Source organism: Pelmatolapia mariae, linkage group LG15, assembly GCF_036321145.2.
Source record: "Pelmatolapia mariae isolate MD_Pm_ZW linkage group LG15, Pm_UMD_F_2, whole genome shotgun sequence".
Classification (NCBI taxonomy): domain Eukaryota; kingdom Metazoa; phylum Chordata; class Actinopteri; order Cichliformes; family Cichlidae; genus Pelmatolapia; species Pelmatolapia mariae.
The window spans coordinates 31612453-31633783 of NC_086240.1; the positions used below are offsets into that span (position 1 = coordinate 31612453).

Consider the following 21331-nt stretch of genomic DNA (forward strand, 5'->3'; position numbering starts at 1 on the left):
CTTGCCCTTTTCCTGACAACGTTTCCACAGCCGTGGACCTCCAGCCTGCTCATCCCCCTTAAACTCCACCTCCATCTTCGTATTGGCTCTCCAGGTCTGTTGCGTTCCCTTCTTCGCGCTGCTGTTGGATAATGCCTCTGTCCGTCCGTCTAACTGACACGAGTGGAGCTTTAGTCTCCTCCCAGCGGCAGCAGACGATATTTGAGTGGAGACCAGTGGATTGTTGTACATAGAGCCGATTCAGTGTCGTCAATGGGAAGCACGCGAGACGGTGGCAAAGCTAGTTACGGTCTAGATTGAAATCCACAGCTGCACCATGCTCTCCAGGTCTCTCCCGTGTCTGTGGATTACGTTTTGCCTTCATTTATGCTTTTATGTAGACAGCGGTGAAGCACAGAATGCGAAGGAAGGTAAGTTCCTAAAGTTTTCCTCTCTTCCACCCCACTGCAGTTGGAGACGACATTAACATAAATATGTCAAAAATAAGCACATCGCGTCCTGACATTGAAAGAAAAATATCTCTTTTTTGCTTTTAGTTACTCGGAATTTTAATGTCAGGTGATAACTGAGCAGGGATAACAGGACTGTCTGCTGCCAGGCTTTGGTGTAAGCGGTCTCTTGGTGTTTTTACGCACGGCAACTAAACGCTGTAGATTAGGCGCAGAGGCTCTAGTTTTTTATTTTTGTTCCAGCATCAGTGGGTAATCGGCACAAATAACCTGCTCGTTATAGATTAACGGTCTGTCAGGCGTTTATATCTCAGCAGCAGTCTCGCCTGGCTGGAAGTGAGTAAGCCTTCTATCAGGACGCAGTTTCGGAGCGTTATTTCCTCCAAAGTGTCCTCGGCTTTTGACAGTCGTGTCTGTTCTTGTTTCCTGGAAGGAAAATCCAGTGGAACGATGCGGAGACATGATCTGCCTTAGACTTTCAAGTCGTCTAGAGTCAAGGCAATCGAAGACTAAAATGGAAGGAGATTCAGATACATGATAACAGCTAATAATTGGCACCTTCATTTAGCCAGAATTGAGTTAAATGACATTTTACGATCGTGTTAGTAAAAGCATAAAGTCACCCGCAGGAACTGGTGTTCGTAGCGGAAAGTACAGTGTAATAACCGTAGAGGCTGGAATGGTGTGAGGAATTGTAAATCACAGGTGAATGCGGGATTTCGTAGACCTCCATCAGACGTTTGATTTATTTTTTTTAAATATGCAAAAAATAAACAAATAAGTAAATATTGATTTTATTGATTGATTTTTCCCCCGGTGGTGCACCGTGGCCGCTTCCCGTCCCCGTCGTGATGTAGATGTCTGCTAATATTAAATACAATTGAAACAACTTCCTCCATTTTTCGGGAAGCCGCCGCGGTGCTGCTCTGCGCTCTCGCACGCGTCCCCGCTGCCCTCTTCGTCGCCGCCGTCCTTTAAAATTGCGGAGACGCCGCATGTCACACATTGTTTCGCTGTAGTTTTGTGGCCGTCTGGAGCTCAAAATAGCCTTCATCTTTTTGCGCTTGTAAGTCCAGGGTAATAAGAGCTACTTTCTTCGTAAGGCAACAACTTCCATGCTAAAATTACTTTTAATTTTAAAAAGGAAAATATATAAATTAGAGACAAATGCTTATTTTTTTGTAGTGATTCCTATTACATATGTTTCGTTACTGTTTTTGATAGTCAGCTAGAAAGTTCCAAACATGAGGACCTGTCTGCTGCAGTGTGTACCTTCCTTTCTGCCTTTTTTTGCTGCTGGCAGAAATTAGGTCGCGGGTTTGTGCTGTATAGACGTGTGGCCTATCAGTAATTCCAAGGCCCGATGCCCCGGTGAGATTTAACCACCTGCTTCTTGGTTTCCTGTCACTAGTGATTCTGCTGGACTCCAAGGCACAGCAGACAGAACTGGAGTGGATCTCCTATCCTCCCAATGGGGTAAGTCTGCAGAACCTCCGCATCGAGTGCATGCGGATGTGTTCCATATATCTGGATTTTTTTCCCCTGCTATCTGTGATGTCTCACATATGTGATAGGAATAATAATATGTATGTGCTATAGTCCTCTGCTCAGAGAGGTCTGTTCTGAGGAAAGATGGAGAATGCAAGAGGCTGTTTTCTGCGGCTAAACTCTGCCGGCTTTTGGCATTCAGAGCACAAAGGCCTCAAGCAAACCACTTCTAACTTGCTGATTAAAGTGTGTGTGTGTGGGGGGGACTTTTTAAATAAATAATGTGAGCACAGGCAGATAAACTGAGCACCATCATTCTTTAAAGATGTGCTTGTGCGATAAACGGATAATCTACCTTCTCTGCAGTTTTTTGTATACAAAGCTGTCTGAAATGACTATATTTCATAAACCTTTGTCATATTCGTTACAGTGTAATCACCTGCAGTTTAAGTTTCTTCATTAGACACCTATCTCTGTTATTACTTTCACATTCAAGTTTGTTTCTGTGCGGATGCATTCATGTACAAATCTGTGTTGTGTTCTTTCAGTGGGAAGAGATAAGCGGCTTGGATGAGAACTATACACCCATCCGAACATACCAGGTTTGCCAAGTCATGGAACCCAATCAGAATAACTGGCTTCGGACTAACTGGATAGAGAAGGGCGATGCCCAGAGAATTTTTGTGGAACTGAAATTCACCTTGAGGGATTGTAACAGCCTACCTGGTGTGGTGGGCACTTGCAAGGAGACGTTCAACTTGTATTACCAGGAAACAGATTCAGAGGTAGGACGAAGCTTACGGGAGAACCAGTACGTGAAAATAGACACAATTGCAGCAGATGAAAGCTTCACTCAGGGTGACCTAGGCGAGAGGAAGATGAAGCTGAACACCGAAGTGCGCATAATTGGCCCCCTGTCCAGGCGGGGCTTCTACCTGGCCTTCCAGGATGTAGGAGCGTGCATTGCCCTGGTCTCTGTCAAAGTTTATTATAAGAAGTGTTGGTCTATCATCGAGAACCTGGCCACATTCCCAGACACCGTGACGGGATCAGAGTTCTCCTCGCTGGTGGAGGTCGAGGGTATGTGCGTGAGCGATGCCGAGGAGGAAGCCGATAACTCTCCTAAGATGCACTGCAGTGCTGAGGGGGAATGGCTAGTGCCCATTGGGAAATGTATATGCAAAGCTGGATTTCATCAGAAGGGAGACGCATGTGAACGTGAGTCACTTTCACTCATTTATTGATTTATTTTTTATGTAATTTTTGGGAGAAATTCTCAGACTTTTTTTATTTAACAACATTTTATAAATAATTCAGTCGCATTATGAATGAAAAAAATAAGAAAAAAAGGTAATGAACTTAATAGTATTTGTGATTTGATTATGCAAAACAGGTGAATGACAATTTAGGCACCAGTGGACGTATAGTTGTGTGTGATAGTAGGATTACAGGAGCTGGTTTGACAGGAATAAACTTGCATAAAATCTAGTAATTTGATTTTGTATTAAGCGATTATGAGGGTCTTAATTTATTGACATGATTCTGTTGACACTGGGATTAAATAATATCTCGAGTTTAGCTCCGCAGTTCCCAACACTTCTCTCTGTGTTACTGGCTGGAAGCCAAGACAATCACTAGCAGAATATACAGGTCTAGAGGAAGTCCATCCAGTCACTCAGTATTCTCTGTGACCCGGCCAAATGACCCAGACAGAGTGGGAAAACAAATTGCCGCTGTACTGTGGCATTTCGGCCTCGGGATATTTATGAAGGGAGGCTGGTTTTTGGATTGTTGTGGTGCCGAGTGTTCCACTACAATTACCGATAATGTGCTTTCTGTCACTCTGAACTCCCAGAGGATTACTTCCAGTAGACACCTGACTTGAGCGATAGAAATCACTGCAGATTAAAAGGGGTCGACTTAGGTACTTGGGTCACAGAACCTAAGCAGCGCCCCTTATTAGCCAAACTTTTTCTTTTTTGCAAAGCGAGCCACCTCAATCTAAGCAGCTTATAAGGAGCAGCAGCCAGTAATAATTGAACGGAATGCGTCTAAGAACAAATTAGTGTCCCTGGCAGACAAGCTTTTATGCCATGCTGTCATCCATTAGGGACCCCTCTGAGGGAGGTGTGCTAATGAAATATATTAGACCATGTAATTTAGAGCAACACAGCCTGCCTCAAGTTGTGCTAATGTTGGGAGGCTATCGCTTATCCGACCCCACAAAACCCCTTCTTATTGTTCTTTTGTTCTTATACACACACATAAGATCCGATTGTGCACTCAGGTTGAAAGAAAGCACACAATTTATTTCCACAGGGAGTGTGGTGCAGCAGAACAACCAACTGCTCTGGGTTGTCAGAGTCATTTTAACTACCTTTTATTACATCTTGGTACAGAGTCCTCACAACAAAAGATGGTTGCATGTCTCTATTAATTAATCTGTTAATGTGTCAACTACAACAAATAACCTGCAGATGTGGGCAACAGCACAATGAGTCTATCCTTTAGTCGTTAAAAACCCGAGGGATGGAGGCACCTTAATGCGTGTGCCGATCAAGATTCCAGTCTTGACACTGCACCTTTATGAGCTTTATCTCTACTGAGGCATGAGATGCTTTTGTATTAAGGGGTAGTTAATCTAAATAAAATGAGAATCACAGTGCATCATCAGCACTTCTTCCAGTGGCTCCACTGACATCAAATTGTCCATTCAGTAGTTTCCACCTAGAACAATTTAAAAGCTATTCAAAGTATTTCTATCAGCTCAACAGCAGAGCAATAAGTCCAAGTATCTGTGACCGTAGGAAGAATAAGTGAGATCCTTGAACCAGTTTGTCTTAGTGCCGTAAAAGTAGTCTACTTTATCTTGTGACTTTATCTTTTCTGTTGATATGTTAACTCCTGGACTTTTAATGTGAAGAGTTAAAATGAAGCATTGCCAACATATGTCTGTTTATACATTTGGTACATTGGAAAAATGTATTATACAGAGGGGCAAAGCACAGGGAAGTTTAGTATTTAAGTATTTTCTGTGTTGTACTACTAATGGGTTCAGTTTTTGCTTTCCCAACTCCTGACAGAGCAAACCTCTGAGTGCTCGTTCATTTTAGTGTTTTGGAAAGTTTTAATGATTTTTGCAAATCTAAATGATTCTGCAGTTTAGTGAAATATACTTTGCCTGTCAAGGTCAACCAGTCCTAATCCCGAACCCTGTGATCTCTGAAGATCTTTCGAGTTATTGTTTTTGGCTGAGACAAAGCCCTATTTGTGAAAAGGATACATGTTTGAAATAATGTTATCCTTCAATTAAAGTCTCATACATGTATTTTGGCTTTCCTTTTATTCTGCTATAATCTTTTCATTTGGGTATGTTAGATAGGGACAGATTGCATAAAAAGTGACTGACCTTACACCTAACCGTTAATGGGTAGTTGACATTCTAGTTGTTCCTAACGGGTTAAAGCCACTTAAGGATCTAGCCAGGATTACAGTGGTCTTGTAAACACGTGAAAATAATTTCCATTACATTCAATCTTTGCTGAGCATGTGTTGCCTTGAATAATGACAACCAAAAGGTGACTTTGGTTTGTAGTTATCTGACAAACACTTATTGTAAAGCAAACTGACTCCTTAACACACTTCTTAACTGGCCTGTTTTAGAACGAGCAACTGTGCTATGATAATAAAGCGGGCACTGGGAGGGTGGGGGTGGAGTAAGCGAGTTGAGCTGTCACTCATGTAATTTGAGGAGCCTCTGTGTGGATGCAAAGGCCTTCTCCAAAAGTTGTTGTGATCCACTCATTCATCATCTCTGCCCCCCCACCCCACCCTCACCCACACACATACACACACAAAATCCCCCCCTCTCGGTCCGTTGTTAACTCTTTTGTCGCAATCTGCGCCGTGTTCGTTCAGTGATCTCAGCGTAATGGCTGTTGAAAAAGGCCAGTTGAAGTGTCCCCGCAGCCTGCGAAGGCTTCATTTTGCAAAGAAGTGCGTGTTGTGAAAATAGTGCCCATTCATCTGCTGGTTCTGTTTAGCGCTGGCCACTGGTGGCAATGGAGCCACTGAGTCGTTTAAACAGAAAGAGGGCCCTTGTGGGAGGACACTGGTGTCTTTGTTTCGCTCAATCCCGGGAATGTATGTTGTCCAATTTTGACACATCGCATCATTGTGGTACTAAGTAACCAGTGCCTGAGAAATGATTAACTGTTGACCCTGTCCCAGAAAAGGGAGAGACTGCTGTCTGGTGGAAAACAGATAAAACGGGCCATATCTCACTGCTATCGGTGCATGCTAACTAGAGAACTAATGAGAGGATACAGCATCCTGTAGATGCTGGCACCATCCATCTTGACTGTCAGGGAGTTAGACAGAAGTTAGTAGGAGACTGATTGATGATTAAACCCCCTGAGGGAAAGGGCTGGGATCTGACCGCGACAGCTTACGTGTATGGAAGCCACCAGGCAGCCAGGTCTAGCTCCAGGCTTGGAGAAAAGGCTGTATTTAGCATTTCAAATGAAGCCAAGAAGTCAGGAGGTCCTCATACATCTTGATGCTCCCTTGATTGATAAGGTGTGAATTTAATACACCAAATGGCTGTCTTTTGCCACTGCTCCGGAGCTTAATTATGCAAATGATAGGTATGTGTCGAATATCACAAGAGACCCAAATGGGCCCAAATCACTCAAGATTGAAATAAATTGGTGATGGATGGGATTGCATGCTGTCACTGCCAGTGCCTGTTTCCTGTGAATAGTAGCATTCTTTCTCAGCCTAGGGCTTTTTCCTACTTGTTGTTTTGGCCTGGCAGGTAGCAGTCTGAGATAAGATGTATTATTTTCTGCTCAGAATGTTTCCACCAATCCTGTTGGCACTACCTTAAAAGTGATCACTTAGGGAAGGACCCCGAGACAAAAACAAAAGCGTTCAGCGCTGTGCCCAATAATAACGTAATAATTAAAGTCATTTATCAAGTAAAAAGCTAGACATCGATAGAATAGCTGATTTCATACAATCGCAGGTGGAGCCATTTCTGAACTTTTGATTGAAAAAGAAAATATATTTTTTTAATGCAAGGTAATTTTGAAAAATGATCTAATAATTAAATTAGACCATGTCTGGAGGTGTTGTGCTTCTTACTTTAACCAAATTCATTGCTTTTTTTTTTTTTTTTGCATGAACACTCTACTCCTCATTTCTAATTTCTAGCATTTTGAGGCCCTTCAGTATTACCTCCAAACTCTGCTTCTCTGTGCTTTATATAGGTGGAGAAAATTATACAAATAGGAATTGCAGGTTTCGTAGAAAAGAAAACAGTGCTTCAGGTCAATAAAAAGGGTAATATTGTGCTACATTTCAGCTAAAGTTACACTGCTGAAAACAGATGTAGAATTTACTTCCTGACAATTCCTATGCAGATGTTCTGCTTTAATTTCTGCTCATTAGTAGAGACTAAACCGCAGTTAAGGCATGGGTAAGGAAACTATGTTTGAAAATCGTGATTTGCCAAGCTGGAATAAATGGTACTTGTATAACTTTCATATCCAGAGCCTCATTTTTAAATATCCACTACAGCATGAGAAGTGAGAGCCTGGTTTAGTAAATATTAGTTTGAACATTAATATTCCGATTACTTAACTTATTCACACATCCTGAAAACCGAGTTTAGAGAAAGCCAGGAGGCTGCCTTTTTCATGTCTGTAGACTAGCGGTACTGATGCATTAGACTCTTTGAGCAGCATTAAAAACAAGTTTCATGAAGATATTTAAGCTTTATAGATGCCCTGGGCAGTTTTTGTTTCGTTTCCATTCTTCTCAGCTCAGGTTTATGCCATTTTCACAGCTTGTCTTAGCTAGACATGCCATACATTTCTAGCCTAATTTAGTCTCTGTAGACACAGGACCAGATGGAATGCCAGTTGTACTCTACCACAGAAATTCAGACATTTTTCATGAACTGCTCATCATAGAACATGTAAAGGTTATCAACACTTGGCAGGCAAACAACTGTGGGAAAGTGATAGATTGACATAAGAACAAGGAATTAATTAATTAATTAGATCACATTGTTTCATTTAAAAATGGATGCAACTGGATCCCTTTTGATACTGAATTCTTCTTTTTTGTATTTAACTCTAGCTTTGATGCAAACAAGACGGACTTTCTAGTTTTACTGGCTCACCATTCTGAATGGAAGACGTGTGATTATAAGTGCAAACTGGACCAACCGGCTATTTCAAGTCAGCATGGGAAAGAAAAAAAATCTGACCTGCCAGTTCAAATTTGAGACCCTGCGTTGCACTGCATGAATAGAATCCGAGTAAACATTCCTCATTCTCACACAAACAAAAGCATATGGTCAGTTAAAGACTTTGTAACCACCAGAAAGGGAGCGCTTTGTGATTTTGCGACAGATAGCGTTATTTCCAAGGTGACACTGGGGTCCACATTTGGCCATGCGTGAGGTCAGGGAATATTAACTTCATTTACACATGGCTGCAGACCAGCACAGCGCCACAATGGAGGCCTGCCTGTTGTGTTTAGTAACGTGAGCACCCAGGCTGACAGGATCCTGTCAAGAAGAAGATGGATGTTTGCACAGTTGACCTCTGCTCACCAGCAGAGTCACCTCTCTGGCTTCCCTCCCCCCTGCATGGCAAAAGAGCCCCCACCCTCTCACCCCCCCTCGCAGTGCAGCGCCCTTCATCTTCTCTTGCTCTTCCATGCTGTTGTCCTGCTTATCTACCCAAACTGTGGCACAGATGTCTTTTTTTTTGTAATTGCTTGGTGCTGACTGCTAGAGAGGGATGTGGTCAGACAGGAGAAGTCCATGTCAGAAGACACTGTCTTTGTTGTTCTCTGTTGTGTCCCCGTGGCATGAGGGTGAAAGTGATATGTGACGAGGCCTGGGGTCTTGCCATCTTAAGAGACAGCAGGGAGGGTAGTGTTATCAGTGGGGCTGCTCCTCTGGGAGGCTTCAGACCACTGGCTCTTTGGTTCAGTCTCCCTTTAAGAGGAAAATCAATAACTTATTACATAACTTCTCACTTTTTCCCCCACTTACACCCAGAGGAAGAAGAACTTAAGATGTGCTGAGGATGGCTCTGTTTCAGGAAATTCAGCTGTTTCTTTTGGATCGTTGTCTGAAAATAAACCATTCTCTGTGAAACAGGAGTTGACATGTTTAGGAATGCAACTGCTAATTATGTTCATTACTAAATTATCTGATAATTACTCAGATTACCTGATTAATTGTGCGGTTTACAAAAAGGGTCAGAAAATAGTCGTGATTCATTTTCCAACTGTTGATACAAAAGTGAACCAGCCCTGTAGGAGCAGATCTGTACAAGCACTCATCTGAGGCCAAGCTACTCCCTTTCTGTTTCAAGGGAACGCTTTGGCCACAGACTAGTGTTTCATTCCTTTCTGTCATAGCTCTGGAATTGGAGAGGGGTGGGTGGGGGCAGGTTAGAACGGTAGATAATGCTCAGTTGCTGACTGGGGACATTTTCGGGGCTGATTTCGCTTGGGCTCCAGGGGGGCTTTGGATCGGTCAGACCTCTAGACCCCATGTATTCATCCTGAGAATGCAAAGTCTTCATCTCATCTGCAGTGTCTTTTAACAAGGCTCCTTTTTAGAGGTGGCCGCCTCCTTCGTAAAGGTAGCCTGCACGGCTGGGCTTAAGGACCCACTCTCTTGTTTCCATGTGAGTTAAATGAACTAAACAAAAGACGATTAGGCAGGGACATTTTCCATGTCACTGAGAATCCATTTCAAAAGCTCACTCCGCATGATAACTTAAAGAAGCAGAGGCCTCTTAGGAGGACTGTGTGCAGACTCACGATGCAGGCCAGGCAGTGTGAGAGACCATTTACTGATGTAATGCGTTTAATCTTCAAATACTTTTTTTTCTACCAAGACCACAAAATAAATTAGCAGTTGCAATGAAGGAGAAAACAGGTGATTGAGTTTGTTGTTTGCCATTTGTATAGCTGTCGGTGAGGGCTCTGATGAAGTCAATTCCTCTGTGAGGTTCAGCTTAGAGTTAATCTGAAAATGTAATTCTATGTTTCCTTTTCAGCAAGACAAAACCAACTACATCCTTTCTATTTTGGGGATAAAAAATAGATTATAAAATGACAACAAATGAATGTTACTTCTCGTGCTCAGCTGCTCAAAGGGGGAATTTTACTGAGAGTGATCTAAAACAAATATTAATGAGTTTAAACTTTGTAAAAGCATTCCTTTAATTGCCACTGTAGGAGAATTGGCTTAGATGTCTCCTGCACTTTTTAACTTTGATTTTTGTGACTTAATCAGCATCTGGCTTTGATCTTTGATGTGAACAACCAAAGCAGGCACTTTCTTCAGGCTTTCTCTGCTTTTGCAGGGCAAAGCTGCATGCCCTCCAACACAGTGTACGGCAGAGCTAATCTTCTTTTTGTTTCTCGTGGAAAGCTACTTATCTCCCACTAAGCACAGGTACCTCGGATGAATGGGCTGGTTGTGCAGATGTGTTGAGAGCAGCAGCAGCCAGACATAATCATTCCAAGTATGTCGGGGTGGGGAGGGTTGGTGGGGGAGAACCATCATAACATGACATCATATTCTTTAACCATTTCGTATGTGTTTCGGTAGCTCCTATTCATTCTTTTTTGGCTCCGATTGTTGAATGCCCCTGCTTCCCTGCTTCCTCCAAAGCCTTTGGGAGGTGTCGCTGTTCAAAATGAGCTTGTTTGAAAAGGGTTTGACATTGAAACTCTATCTCTGCCCCATGAAGAGATTTTTTTTTTTTACAAAAGACTTTGTTCTCATCCTTTTCTGTGTATTTCTGCCACTGTTTCCCTAGGCTGGGCAACTGCCTTGCCTCTCATAGGTGTGAGATTAACATGTCTGTGGGCAAAACCCAGCTGCTGAGCGTCTCTTTTTAACTTATAAATCACTGAGGTGTAGAGTGGTGCACTGGACTAAGAGGAAAGAAGAAAAAATTCAACAAATGCTTGCTGCTCTGCTTGTTATTCCTGTGATCACACTCAAAACCAAAATCATGTTTGAACTGGGAAAAATACAATAAAATTACAGACCAAAAAAATTCTGCAGTGTTTTATTAGAGGACTTTGGATACCTCATACCTAATAAATAACGTATGTCATCCTTGAAGGTGCACTCGATTTTTCCAAAATCTTTGCAGCTATAAAAATCCACACATCACCTCTGCGATGAGATCAATTGAGCTGTCCTTTAGCTTTTAAAGTAGACGAAATACACTCGGCTTGGATTTTTCCAGGTCTGCATGTCTGCGTAGCTCTCAGATTACTCTAAAGATATACTGCCTCTTACATTGCGGCGGAAAACACCACAGGCTTTAGTCCATAAAAGAGATGCAGCCATAGTTCAGCATGCATAAAGCGCCTGATGAAAAACAGAGCCTGATGAATGTCCACGTCGAGGCCTACTATTTATTGAGGCAAGGAACGTAAGTCACATCTAATCACAGCAATGCACGTAGACCCTGAGCTATATCAATGCATAAGAAATAAGCTCAGAGAAGGACGTCATCGGCCCGCTTGGTTTTCGGAACATGTCATCATCCTAATTGCATGCCTCGAAAGTAAAACTTAAAAACGTGTAGTTGGATTTGGGTTTTTAAATAGCATTTTATGGTTCCCTGAATATGCAGCTGAAATAGCTGACAGACCATGTTTCTGACAGTATTAATGTTAGCAACAGTAGCAGCGTAACAGAAGCGATCGAGAGAGAGAGAAGAAGAATTTGTTTTACAGGTGGCTCTTGGCATCGCACCACCCAAAATATGGCGGTAGGACAAGGTTAGTCAGGGGATTCAGTGCCGGAAAAATGTCTTTTACTTAAAAAATGTTATTACATAGAGTAGAGTTGGTAGTTTTTCATCAGCAAATATATTGTGTTTAGGGAACATTTAACATGTAAGCATGGGTAGATTAAACTGCAATGGAGAAAAAAAAATGAGCAGTCAGTCCTATATTAAACCCAGTTCCTCACACTATCTGGGAAAACTGTCTGGTGTTTCTGTCCTTAAATATTTTAGCACACCCATTTAGGAATACAAATCTTATATCCACAACTCTTATGAAATAAGGGCCTTGAAAACAGATTTCAAGCCATATCCTTAAGAAAGAAGGTGTGAACAGACCACCTATTTAGGGTTAGGGTTAGGTTTACAATTATCCCCCAAACTCTGTAATCAGCTGCAGAATATAAATAAAACTTCCAGCAATACACAGCCTTGTGTGCCAACTGACATTGAATGTCAGAATCATGCAGACAATGGAAAAGACACTGGGAGGAAACAGAGTCATAAACCAGAGGCGAAAGGCGCCACATATGGTACCATACCGTGCCTGTGTTTAGAGTCGATATTTATAAAGACATTTCCCTATCGCTGTGGCTTCGGCCACAGAAAACAGTGTGTTTTTTTTTAAATAAGAAAATAAACAGTTTCCCTTATCACACTTGACCCGTTCCACCTGGCATTCATCAGTGGCTGTGCATGTTGGTCCTGTCGGCTGCTTTCCTCCCTCTGGCTCTTTTATCACTCTAATGGGGTGCTATCTCCAGGCTGCTCTCTCCAGGTCTCTGCAGCCTAGCTCGGCTCACTTCAGCATACATTCTTTCCACATCCATCCTGACACACGGGCGGATTTAACACATAATCAGGCCGGACGGGAGGGCAGTCGAAGAAGAAAGGGGGAAGGCCTGGCCCTGACAGGACTCATCATGCGAAGACTGTGGAGACAGAAAGGCCCGCACTAGTCATTCTCACTTTGGCTCTGGCAGTGTGCAAAAAACAGACAGTCTCCCACATTCCCACACTCCAGGTCACTTTTAGACCTGTCTGCAGGAATATTGAGACAGATGGGGGGGAAACTCAATATCCCAGCTGCCCTGTTTGGACCAACTTGTCCCCTCTTTGCTCAGTAGAAACAAGGATTGTAACCTTAATTGGATTTGTGGGTTGTAAGCAAGTAAGAAGATCAGTTTCCAATTCTTTTAAGACAGACTATCATTGGCAGGTTTTTCTAATACTGGTGGCAATATAAGATATTTTTGAAAGCAATCAAATATCACATATTATTGCATGGCATACATACCTTATATGTAAAGATCCCATCTATTCACATTGATATGCTTTGCCACACGACTCTGTATAGTTATCATTTTTCCTCTATCCATATCCACACTAGTTGTCATCAATACCTTTACAGTAAGTCCTAAATACTATATATACATGGATCATAAACAAAATATGACATTTATAGCTCTTTTATCTGGGCAAACACACAGAGCCACCTACCTCATTCCTTAGAAGGACATACAGCACTAAAGATCTGCCTCTGTCTAGGCCTGTCATGGTGTCTGGTCCAGTTTAAGGGCACACCCAAACGATCATATGCAACAGTGTTTGAACTCTTGCACCACACTCTGCCTCTCTGTCTTCTTGTATAAATCCTCATTTCAGATCTGTTTTGCTCAGAATATTTTTTGTGCATCAATAATTAAACAATCACATGGATTTTTGTACTTCATCCTAAATGAAACTCTGAGTGCCTGCATAGTAACACAACATGTATATAATGCTGCACTTCCAAAGTTACCTCAAACAAAACTCTGTCAGATTTTGACCAGCTGTTGATACTTTGCTCTTTTTAATTATTGATCTTAGAGACTCATTTCAGTTGGCACTTTACCAGTCAGCCAATGCAAACACAGCACAAAAAACAAACCCAGGAAAAGCACTAAAGGGCCAAATTTGAATTCCAGTTTGTCATCAAAGTCAGAAGATTAAGTGGAGGGAAAAATCCTCCCCCCCCACCCCACCCCAAACAAGAAAATAACCATTTTCTATTTTGGCCAAAGAGGGATATGTCAGGCTGCCGAATAAGGAGCCACTACCACCCACCACCCCCACACCCCCGTCTGTCACCCAGAGTGTCATGACACTGCTGAAGCCTTAGAAAAATTGGATGTAATTCAGGAATGTTAAGAAGCTCAACTTAAAGGGAAAAGGAATAAACTGAGAACTTTGAAGAATACAGAAATCTGTTCCCCTGTCTTCTCTTGTATATGTGTGTCTGAATAAGATAAGGAGACTTTGGTTTACTCTCTGGGCCAGTGTCTGCCCTGATAGAGACACTAAAGTCACAAGAGTGTTTGATTATCTGCATCCCGCCTCTCCGAGGACCTTTCCTTTGTCATGCCCCTCTTCCTGGCTCTGTGTAAAATTGCTGACTGCAGCTTGCCCCCCCCCGCCAATCACATCACTGAATGAAACTTCTTGACCACTGGATGGGAAATTACAGATGCTAGCTCTGTATACTCCCGAGGAACCGACTGGAATGTAAGACTTTTCTCTCTCTCGCTCTTTCTTTGTGCTAAACCTCAGCCCAGTTCTCTAAGGACTAGCTAATTTCTTAGAGTCGTAAATAGGCTTGCTGTTGTGTCTGCTGCTCAGCTTCTTTAACAGGCCCTGTGTCAAGCTGGCAGTCAGCCTTTATCTGCGCAAGAAGAAAATCAGACTTACATAAATGGGCCCTTCCCCAAAGAGTCTCTCTGAAACACTTCATCCCTACAAATGTAATTACACGACGGACTGCGAGTCGCCTTGTCAAAGTCACTGCAAGTTGTAAAGTGAACAGAGTCCAGAGTTTGTGCAGTGTTTTTACATGTTTGGGTGTCAGTGTTTGCCACTAAGGTGTCAGTCACATTGTCAGTTAAGAAAGCTACTTGGTGAACAGACTCGGTATAATTGCTTCACAGCTATATCCTTCCAAAGAAAGTGTTGCTGGAGGGTCAGTGGAGAAAGAACGTCTCACTCACTATCTTCCCAACTAAGAATGTCTCTCTTTGGCATCTGGTGCCAGGAAAAAGGGAACTTGCCAGCAATGAGTCACCGTGCTGCTGCTGGGACAGGAATGCTGGGATAGGATGGCTGTGTTTGTACTTGTCACTCATCTCGCTGCTAGTGATGGGAAGAGCTGCAGAACCACTTAGTTGCCCATGTCATACAGGCATTCGATTTTTGAGGCCTCATTTGCTGCCTTGTTGCTTCTGTAAACGTTTATGGGTGCCAAACCCGGTCAGGCACACTGGTAAACACACGGGTTGTCACTGAAAAGAAACAAAAGCAGAGAAACCGAACCAAGTCCCGAGCACAAAATGCAAGTTGAGTTTATTACAAAAAAGAAAAAAAAAATTGGGAATTATTTTTGTAGTTTGATCAGGATCTCCTCTGTCCACATTTGACATACTTAAAACCTTTTACTGTTACTTTTTCATGTGGAGGATAGCGCTACAGAATTACTTGTTGAAGGCTGGTAAAAGCCCACATTAGGACCGTAGTGTCCACCTAAAATGTTAATGTCCTCTTCACATCCTGTAGTTGCTATTTTTAGAGTCTTCATTTGCTTCTTTGGTTAGGTAGTCCATTAGGTATGGGTAGAAATATACTCCCAACGAGTAAAGGAGAAGAGAAACTTTTTCTTGAGCATTAAGTCTCTATTTTCTAGTTTCTGTTAAGGTCAAGTTGGGCAATGCTGCATTGTACACAGTGCTACTAAAGGGAGGGGGTTATTGCAATGGACTTCAACATGAACCAAAAAGAAATAAGAATTAAATCCAGAGAATTTAGAGATACATTAATGCATGATTTGGACGTCTGTCGGTGTCTACATTACGACTTAAATCGTATACGGGAAGTCCTTTTAACCCTATGCCATAGCCTTCCACATAACCTGACATGCACCTCTTGAAAAATGTAACCACAGGTCGATGCTGCCCGCAGTGACTTGAATGGCGTACAGTGTAGCTGCAGCATAGGGTTAAAAAGGTGTTTCCAGTTACGCCATAGATTTCCCCCAGAAGTCTAGATCTAGCTTAACAGGCAGTTTATGCTTGCTGTTGTCATCAGTGCAGTGTGGTGCAGTGTCCCTTGGTATTGTTTTGCCTTGTGATGCACCTCTCAGTTTTTTGTAACCTGGCATACGCAGTGCAGATGGTCTGGAGGCACAAGCGCTCAGGTCAGTCTCTATGGGAATTTCTATGATACAGTTGGAAAAGTGCCAGTGTGTTGGCCATGGCATTTACTTAGAGGCCTTGATAAAACATTAATAAACCATTCAAAGAATATTAAGAAACAGACTTTTAAAACAAAACTTTCAGCTTTGATGGATTATAAACATGGGCTGACATTTTTATACGGTGGTTCAGGAAAATGTTTGGAGTGTATTGTGAGGCATTTTGCTGTGAGTTTTGGAAGAAACCCAAACAGGTTAAGTGGTTTGTAAGTTTATATAAAATCTCATAATGAGGTTAAACATAGTTAAATGTTTAGATGTAAGTATAGAGGGAACACGTTATGGTTTTTGCTCACATTTGAGCTCCTCTCGCCTTTTTGTGCTTGTTTGCCTCTAACAGTTACAGCAGCTGAGTGAGACTGCTGCGCTCACAGACAGAGCTCTGCACTTCACATGACTATATTTACGAAAGCGCCTCTCTATGAAATCATACAGACTGAAGAGTCAGGGATTACTTTTACAATGGGCATGACGTATTACTCTGTCAGTATATAAATATATATGTCAGAAAATGTGGAAAAATACTGTTATAACATCAGAACATGTTCAACTACCAGCACCTTGAATTTGGGAACTAGAATCAGTAATAAATTCTAACTGATAAGAAACACTGTAACATTAACATGTGAGTCACGTTACAATAAACGAGTTATCCAGTGTTTAATTTTGAAAACTGTCCTCTTTGAAGGCCCGCATTGTTATTCTGTACTCTGGAGGGGAGGGAGGTGGCTGTGGGGGTCTCAGTCCAAGCTGGGTGTTTCCCCCTCTGCACACAGGCCACCCAGCAGTTGAGCTCTCAGAAACCAAAGGCAAACAGACACGCTGGCTTATCAGAATGTTAAAAATCCCAGCATGCTGAGCAAAGGCACTGAGATCTAGCAGTTTTGAACCTGCTGTAGAAAGCATCATTATCAGCATTTATGGGGAGTGTTTACACTGAGGATCAGGTACTAGACACGGTTTATTCTGCTGTAAGTCAAGTGTTGTCATGAGAACTGTACATTAAAACAACATCAACAACAATGAAGAACTTACATATGAAGATTAAACACTTCCATTGACATGTTTTGCCTGGTCAGCATTAAAGGCCCACTGCTGACAGCCTTTTCATGGCTCTGTTTTCAATTACTGGCCAAAAAAGGTAAAGAAAAAAAGATTAAAGATAAAATCATGTTGTTTTTCATCTTGGGAAAACAACAAAAAAAAACCCTTTGTTTCACAAAACTGTGGCACCCTGATAAATAGAGAATGACAGGGCTTTCATGTAGCTGAAATGGGGATACCCTGAGCCTTGGCCTCTTTTTCATGCTGCTCTGGAAGTGTTAAAACCAGAAAACTCTGATTTATCTGTCTTCCTTATTACAAATCTGTCTCAAGAGACGCTGGCCAAAGGAAATTAAAAGAAAGAAAGAAAGAAAGAAAAAGCTAGCGGAACAGAATCAAGATTTGGAATAGGGGGCAGCAAGCATGAAAATCATCGCTCATTTCCCCCCCGTGGCTCATGAAAAATGCATTTTTAGTATAATTTGATAGTTTGTATGCAGAGCTGTATAGATTTCTTTCAGATTGTTTGTGAAGTCATGTGACCCAGATTGCAGTTTTTTCACCATGCTTTTGCTGCGTTTTGCACACGCACAGCCAGCCAGTGCGGATTAGCTGAGTTCCAGGCTAAAATTGCATTTCCCTGAATAGAGATTTGACTCTTTGCTAGTCCTTAAACATTTACTGTGTGTTTCTCACTGGGTTGGTATGAGTCACTATATCTGGTGGCATTACTTGGAACCAGAAAATCATTTGTATGTGTGAATTAGTTAGGGTTAGGAGCATCATTCTTAATACCCCACAACACAAATAGCGATCAGTCATATCAGCAGCCTTCTTTGCTTACCTACTCGGTCAGAGGTGAACCACTGAAATGATCAATTTGCTCGAGCTTGATACAGTACATATGCTTATCTGTCTACTGAAGAATATTTCCTCTTACAAATATGAGCTGTTGTAAACAAGTGAAACCCCTTCGCTGACCTGTGGATTCATCGGAATAAAAATGGTCTTGTTATTTCCCTCTCAGGTAGGAGTTCATCTCTGGGCAAAAGCTTCAACTTGAGATTTGCAGTGCCGTTTCACAGCTAAGCCTGCTTGATGAAGCCCGAGGGGGCAGGCTTGCTCAAATTCTGGCTGCATCGAGATGTGAACGCAGTGGTTGGTTCTGTCATGCCCCCTCCATGATGGGAATTCAGCTATGAAGCTAAGACTCTTTGAGGCTCTGTTTGCACAGGACTAATATCACCTCGAGACATTCAGTGATTTGTAATGACTGCTGAGATCATCAGTGAATATGATCCTGTGTGAACCTGGCTCAGCTGGGACATAGCAAATCAAATTCTGAGAATTTCAGAGAGCTGTCGACTTTATGGTTGGGGATGGTGACAGGTTATATCTCATACCTCGTCTTTAATGGATTATGCAGTATGTTACTCAGGAGTTGTTTGCATTGTCAGATATATAATTGATTCTGTTAACTCTCAGAAGCCCAAGTCTCCCTAACCTTAATATGTATATAGTGCTGTATAAAAAGTAGTATCTATCTATCTATCTATCTATCTATCTATCTATCTATCTATCTATCTATCTATCTATCTATCTATCTATCTATCTATCTATCTATCTATCTATCTATCTATCTATCTATCTATCTATCTATCTATCTATCTATCTATCTATCTATCTATGTCTGCCTGTCTGCCTGTCTGTCTGTCTATATTAGCACAATGCAGAATTATAGTTACTTGTCGCAGATGGTCATTTTAATGTCTTGTCTGGTGGTAATATAACTCAGTACTGTCAAGTTTGAATAATTATTCTATATCGGATATTACAACTGATCATACAACCTTGGTGATGACGGGTAAAAATCAATCACCTAATCCCAGACATAACTCTAAACTGGCATCTGTGATTCATATGGAAGTTTTTGAACTGCAAATATAGTTGGAAATCGGTCCGCTGAGGAGATCAGAGAGCAAAGCCCAGTCTTTTACATTAATGTGTAGCTCCCTTTGCTTTCCAGTCTTGGATATTAGATATCATATATCTAGTACTGCCTTGAAATACAATTTTCTAGGCTTTGGAGCTTCAGTAGTAATCTACAACGAATAATCAAACCTGCAAGTGAGGAAGGACGAAGAGGAGGGGGAGGGTGTTTCTATGTAAAATGATCATTCAGAGAAAAAAGTTAGAAGCAGCAGAAAACATTTCACTTTTTCTTCTCCCACTGTCCACTCTGTCACTCTCTGAAGCTTTACTGTTTGCTCACACAGCAGAGATGTATAGAGAGAGAGTGAGAGAACTCATCCTATCCAATGAGAAAGACTGAAAAGATTATGAAAAAGGGCTGATTTTTGTAGCCAAGTGAGCAAAGATGCAGTGTACTTATACTGTTCACAAAACATACTTATTACAAACTAGTCTGTGCATTCAAAGCAAAGGTAGGAAACACTGCATGCGTGGGATTTGTGTGAGACATCTCAGGTGCAATTATCACTACCCCTCCCAAACCTAAAAATCTCTGGTTTAATCTCAATTAGCTCCGAAGGAAATGGATTATAAATTGTTTATTGTTACATTTTCTTATATCATCTGCTTGCATGTGCAAAGCACAGGCACAAACAGATAGGCACAGGCTGTACTTGTATTTATATAACACTTTTCTAATCTTACTGATGAGTCAGTCTCCATCCAGTCACCTGTTTTAGTTTGTTTGAAAGGGTTAAACATTATTTGATTATTCAATAGGCATTAAATAAACTGTCAGCTGTTTAGATTACTCGTTATTTTTAAAGCCACATATTTGCTATCTATTTAAATGTGATGTGATAACAATACGCTCTGTTCTCTGTTTTTACTGCTGGTTGGACAAATAATAAAACACCTGAAGCACTGCAGCTGTTGCCCTGGGCAGCAGAGCATTATTAAGACCTTTCTGAGCGTTTCCTGACATTCTGTACAGGAAATGCATTCATTAGTTTATCAAGAAAATAACCTGCAGATTGCCAGACTTCTACACTTCACACTGTGTTTTTGATTCAGTGTTTTTTTTTTTCCCTTTTCGCTTCCTTCCGCACAGCATGTGGTCGGGGTTTCTACAAGTCTTCCTCGCAGGACCTTCAGTGCTCTCGCTGTCCGGCGCATAGCTTCAATGACCGCGAAGGCTCCTGGCGCTGTGACTGTGAGGACGGCTACTACCGAGCACTCTCTGACCCTCCGTCTGTGGCGTGCACAAGTAAGTCTGCCATGCTGCTGTATAAAGGCAGTGCAGATCACATGCATTTAAACAGCTACTAATGCAAGTGGAAAAACAACACACTCCAGAGCCTGATTTAGTCCTGTTCAGTCAGCCTGCAGTGGCCTCATGAAAGCCCCAGATGTGTTCCATAGCAGTTCCTCTGCAAATTATGTTTGCAAGCTTGCGTGTCTGTTTTGTGTCTTAGCTGGTTGCTAATGATGACAGGAGCAATTTGCCATTTCCCGTCTGAAAGATTGCAATTACGGTCGGCAGTGGCAGCCCATGCAGCAACCTGCATCTTCATTTGTCCTGGCCAGTGTAACAGCTCTGTGACAGCCATCGATGGCTTATTTACACAGGCTGGGGGATGCAGTTTGAATGGGTGGGGCTCATTTGCTTCCAGAGCTGTTCTCAGACATGTTTTTTTTTTTCAAAGTGCTACTGGATGTGTCTTTATTTTCTTATTTTTTCTCCTTTGCTTTGAGCTACTGTGCATGGGAGAAGGCCATGTTAGCACTGTGCTTTATCTCTGGAGGTAAACAGGATCCCTAAACATAATCTGTGCACCTTATCTGTGTGCCTTCTTTCTGCTGATAATGTATCACTGCACAGGTTCACAGTCTTCTGGCTGTTAGACTTACACTTGTGCTGTTCTTCCTTTGCTGTTTCTATTAAGGAGACCTGATAAGTTAACATTTTAAAATGCTTTGTGCATGTGTTGGACAATTTGCATGCCCAGTCAACATCCTGAACAGCATTGCATTTTTGCTGCGCACCTAAAGTAGGCCAAGTCAGAATATCTAATATCTAAGTGTGTGTGTGTGTGTGTGTGTGTGTGTGTGTGCGTGTGTGCGTGTGTGCGTGTGTGTGAGAGAGAGCGAGATAGTTATTATGCAAATACAAAGAATTTTATACCATTGCATTGGCTTCTCTACGCATTAAATCAGAGAATCAAAACAGGGATTTAAGGGATTGGAGTTAAGATTTAATG

At 41.9% G+C, this 21331-nt stretch overlaps 1 protein-coding gene across 1 annotated transcript in view; it reads left to right on the top strand.

The window, feature by feature from the left end:
• Positions 1–253: 253 nt before the first annotated feature.
• The window catches only part of epha7 (eph receptor A7), a 79946-nt gene continuing 58868 nt past the window's right edge, over positions 254–21331 (top strand). Inside the window, exons 1-4 of the mRNA XM_063494764.1 lie at positions 254–410; positions 1861–1925; positions 2486–3155; positions 20182–20337. Coding sequence (XP_063350834.1) covers positions 317–410; positions 1861–1925; positions 2486–3155; positions 20182–20337 — 985 coding nt within the window. The 5' untranslated portion in view covers positions 254–316. The remainder of the gene's footprint in view (positions 411–1860; positions 1926–2485; positions 3156–20181; positions 20338–21331) is intronic.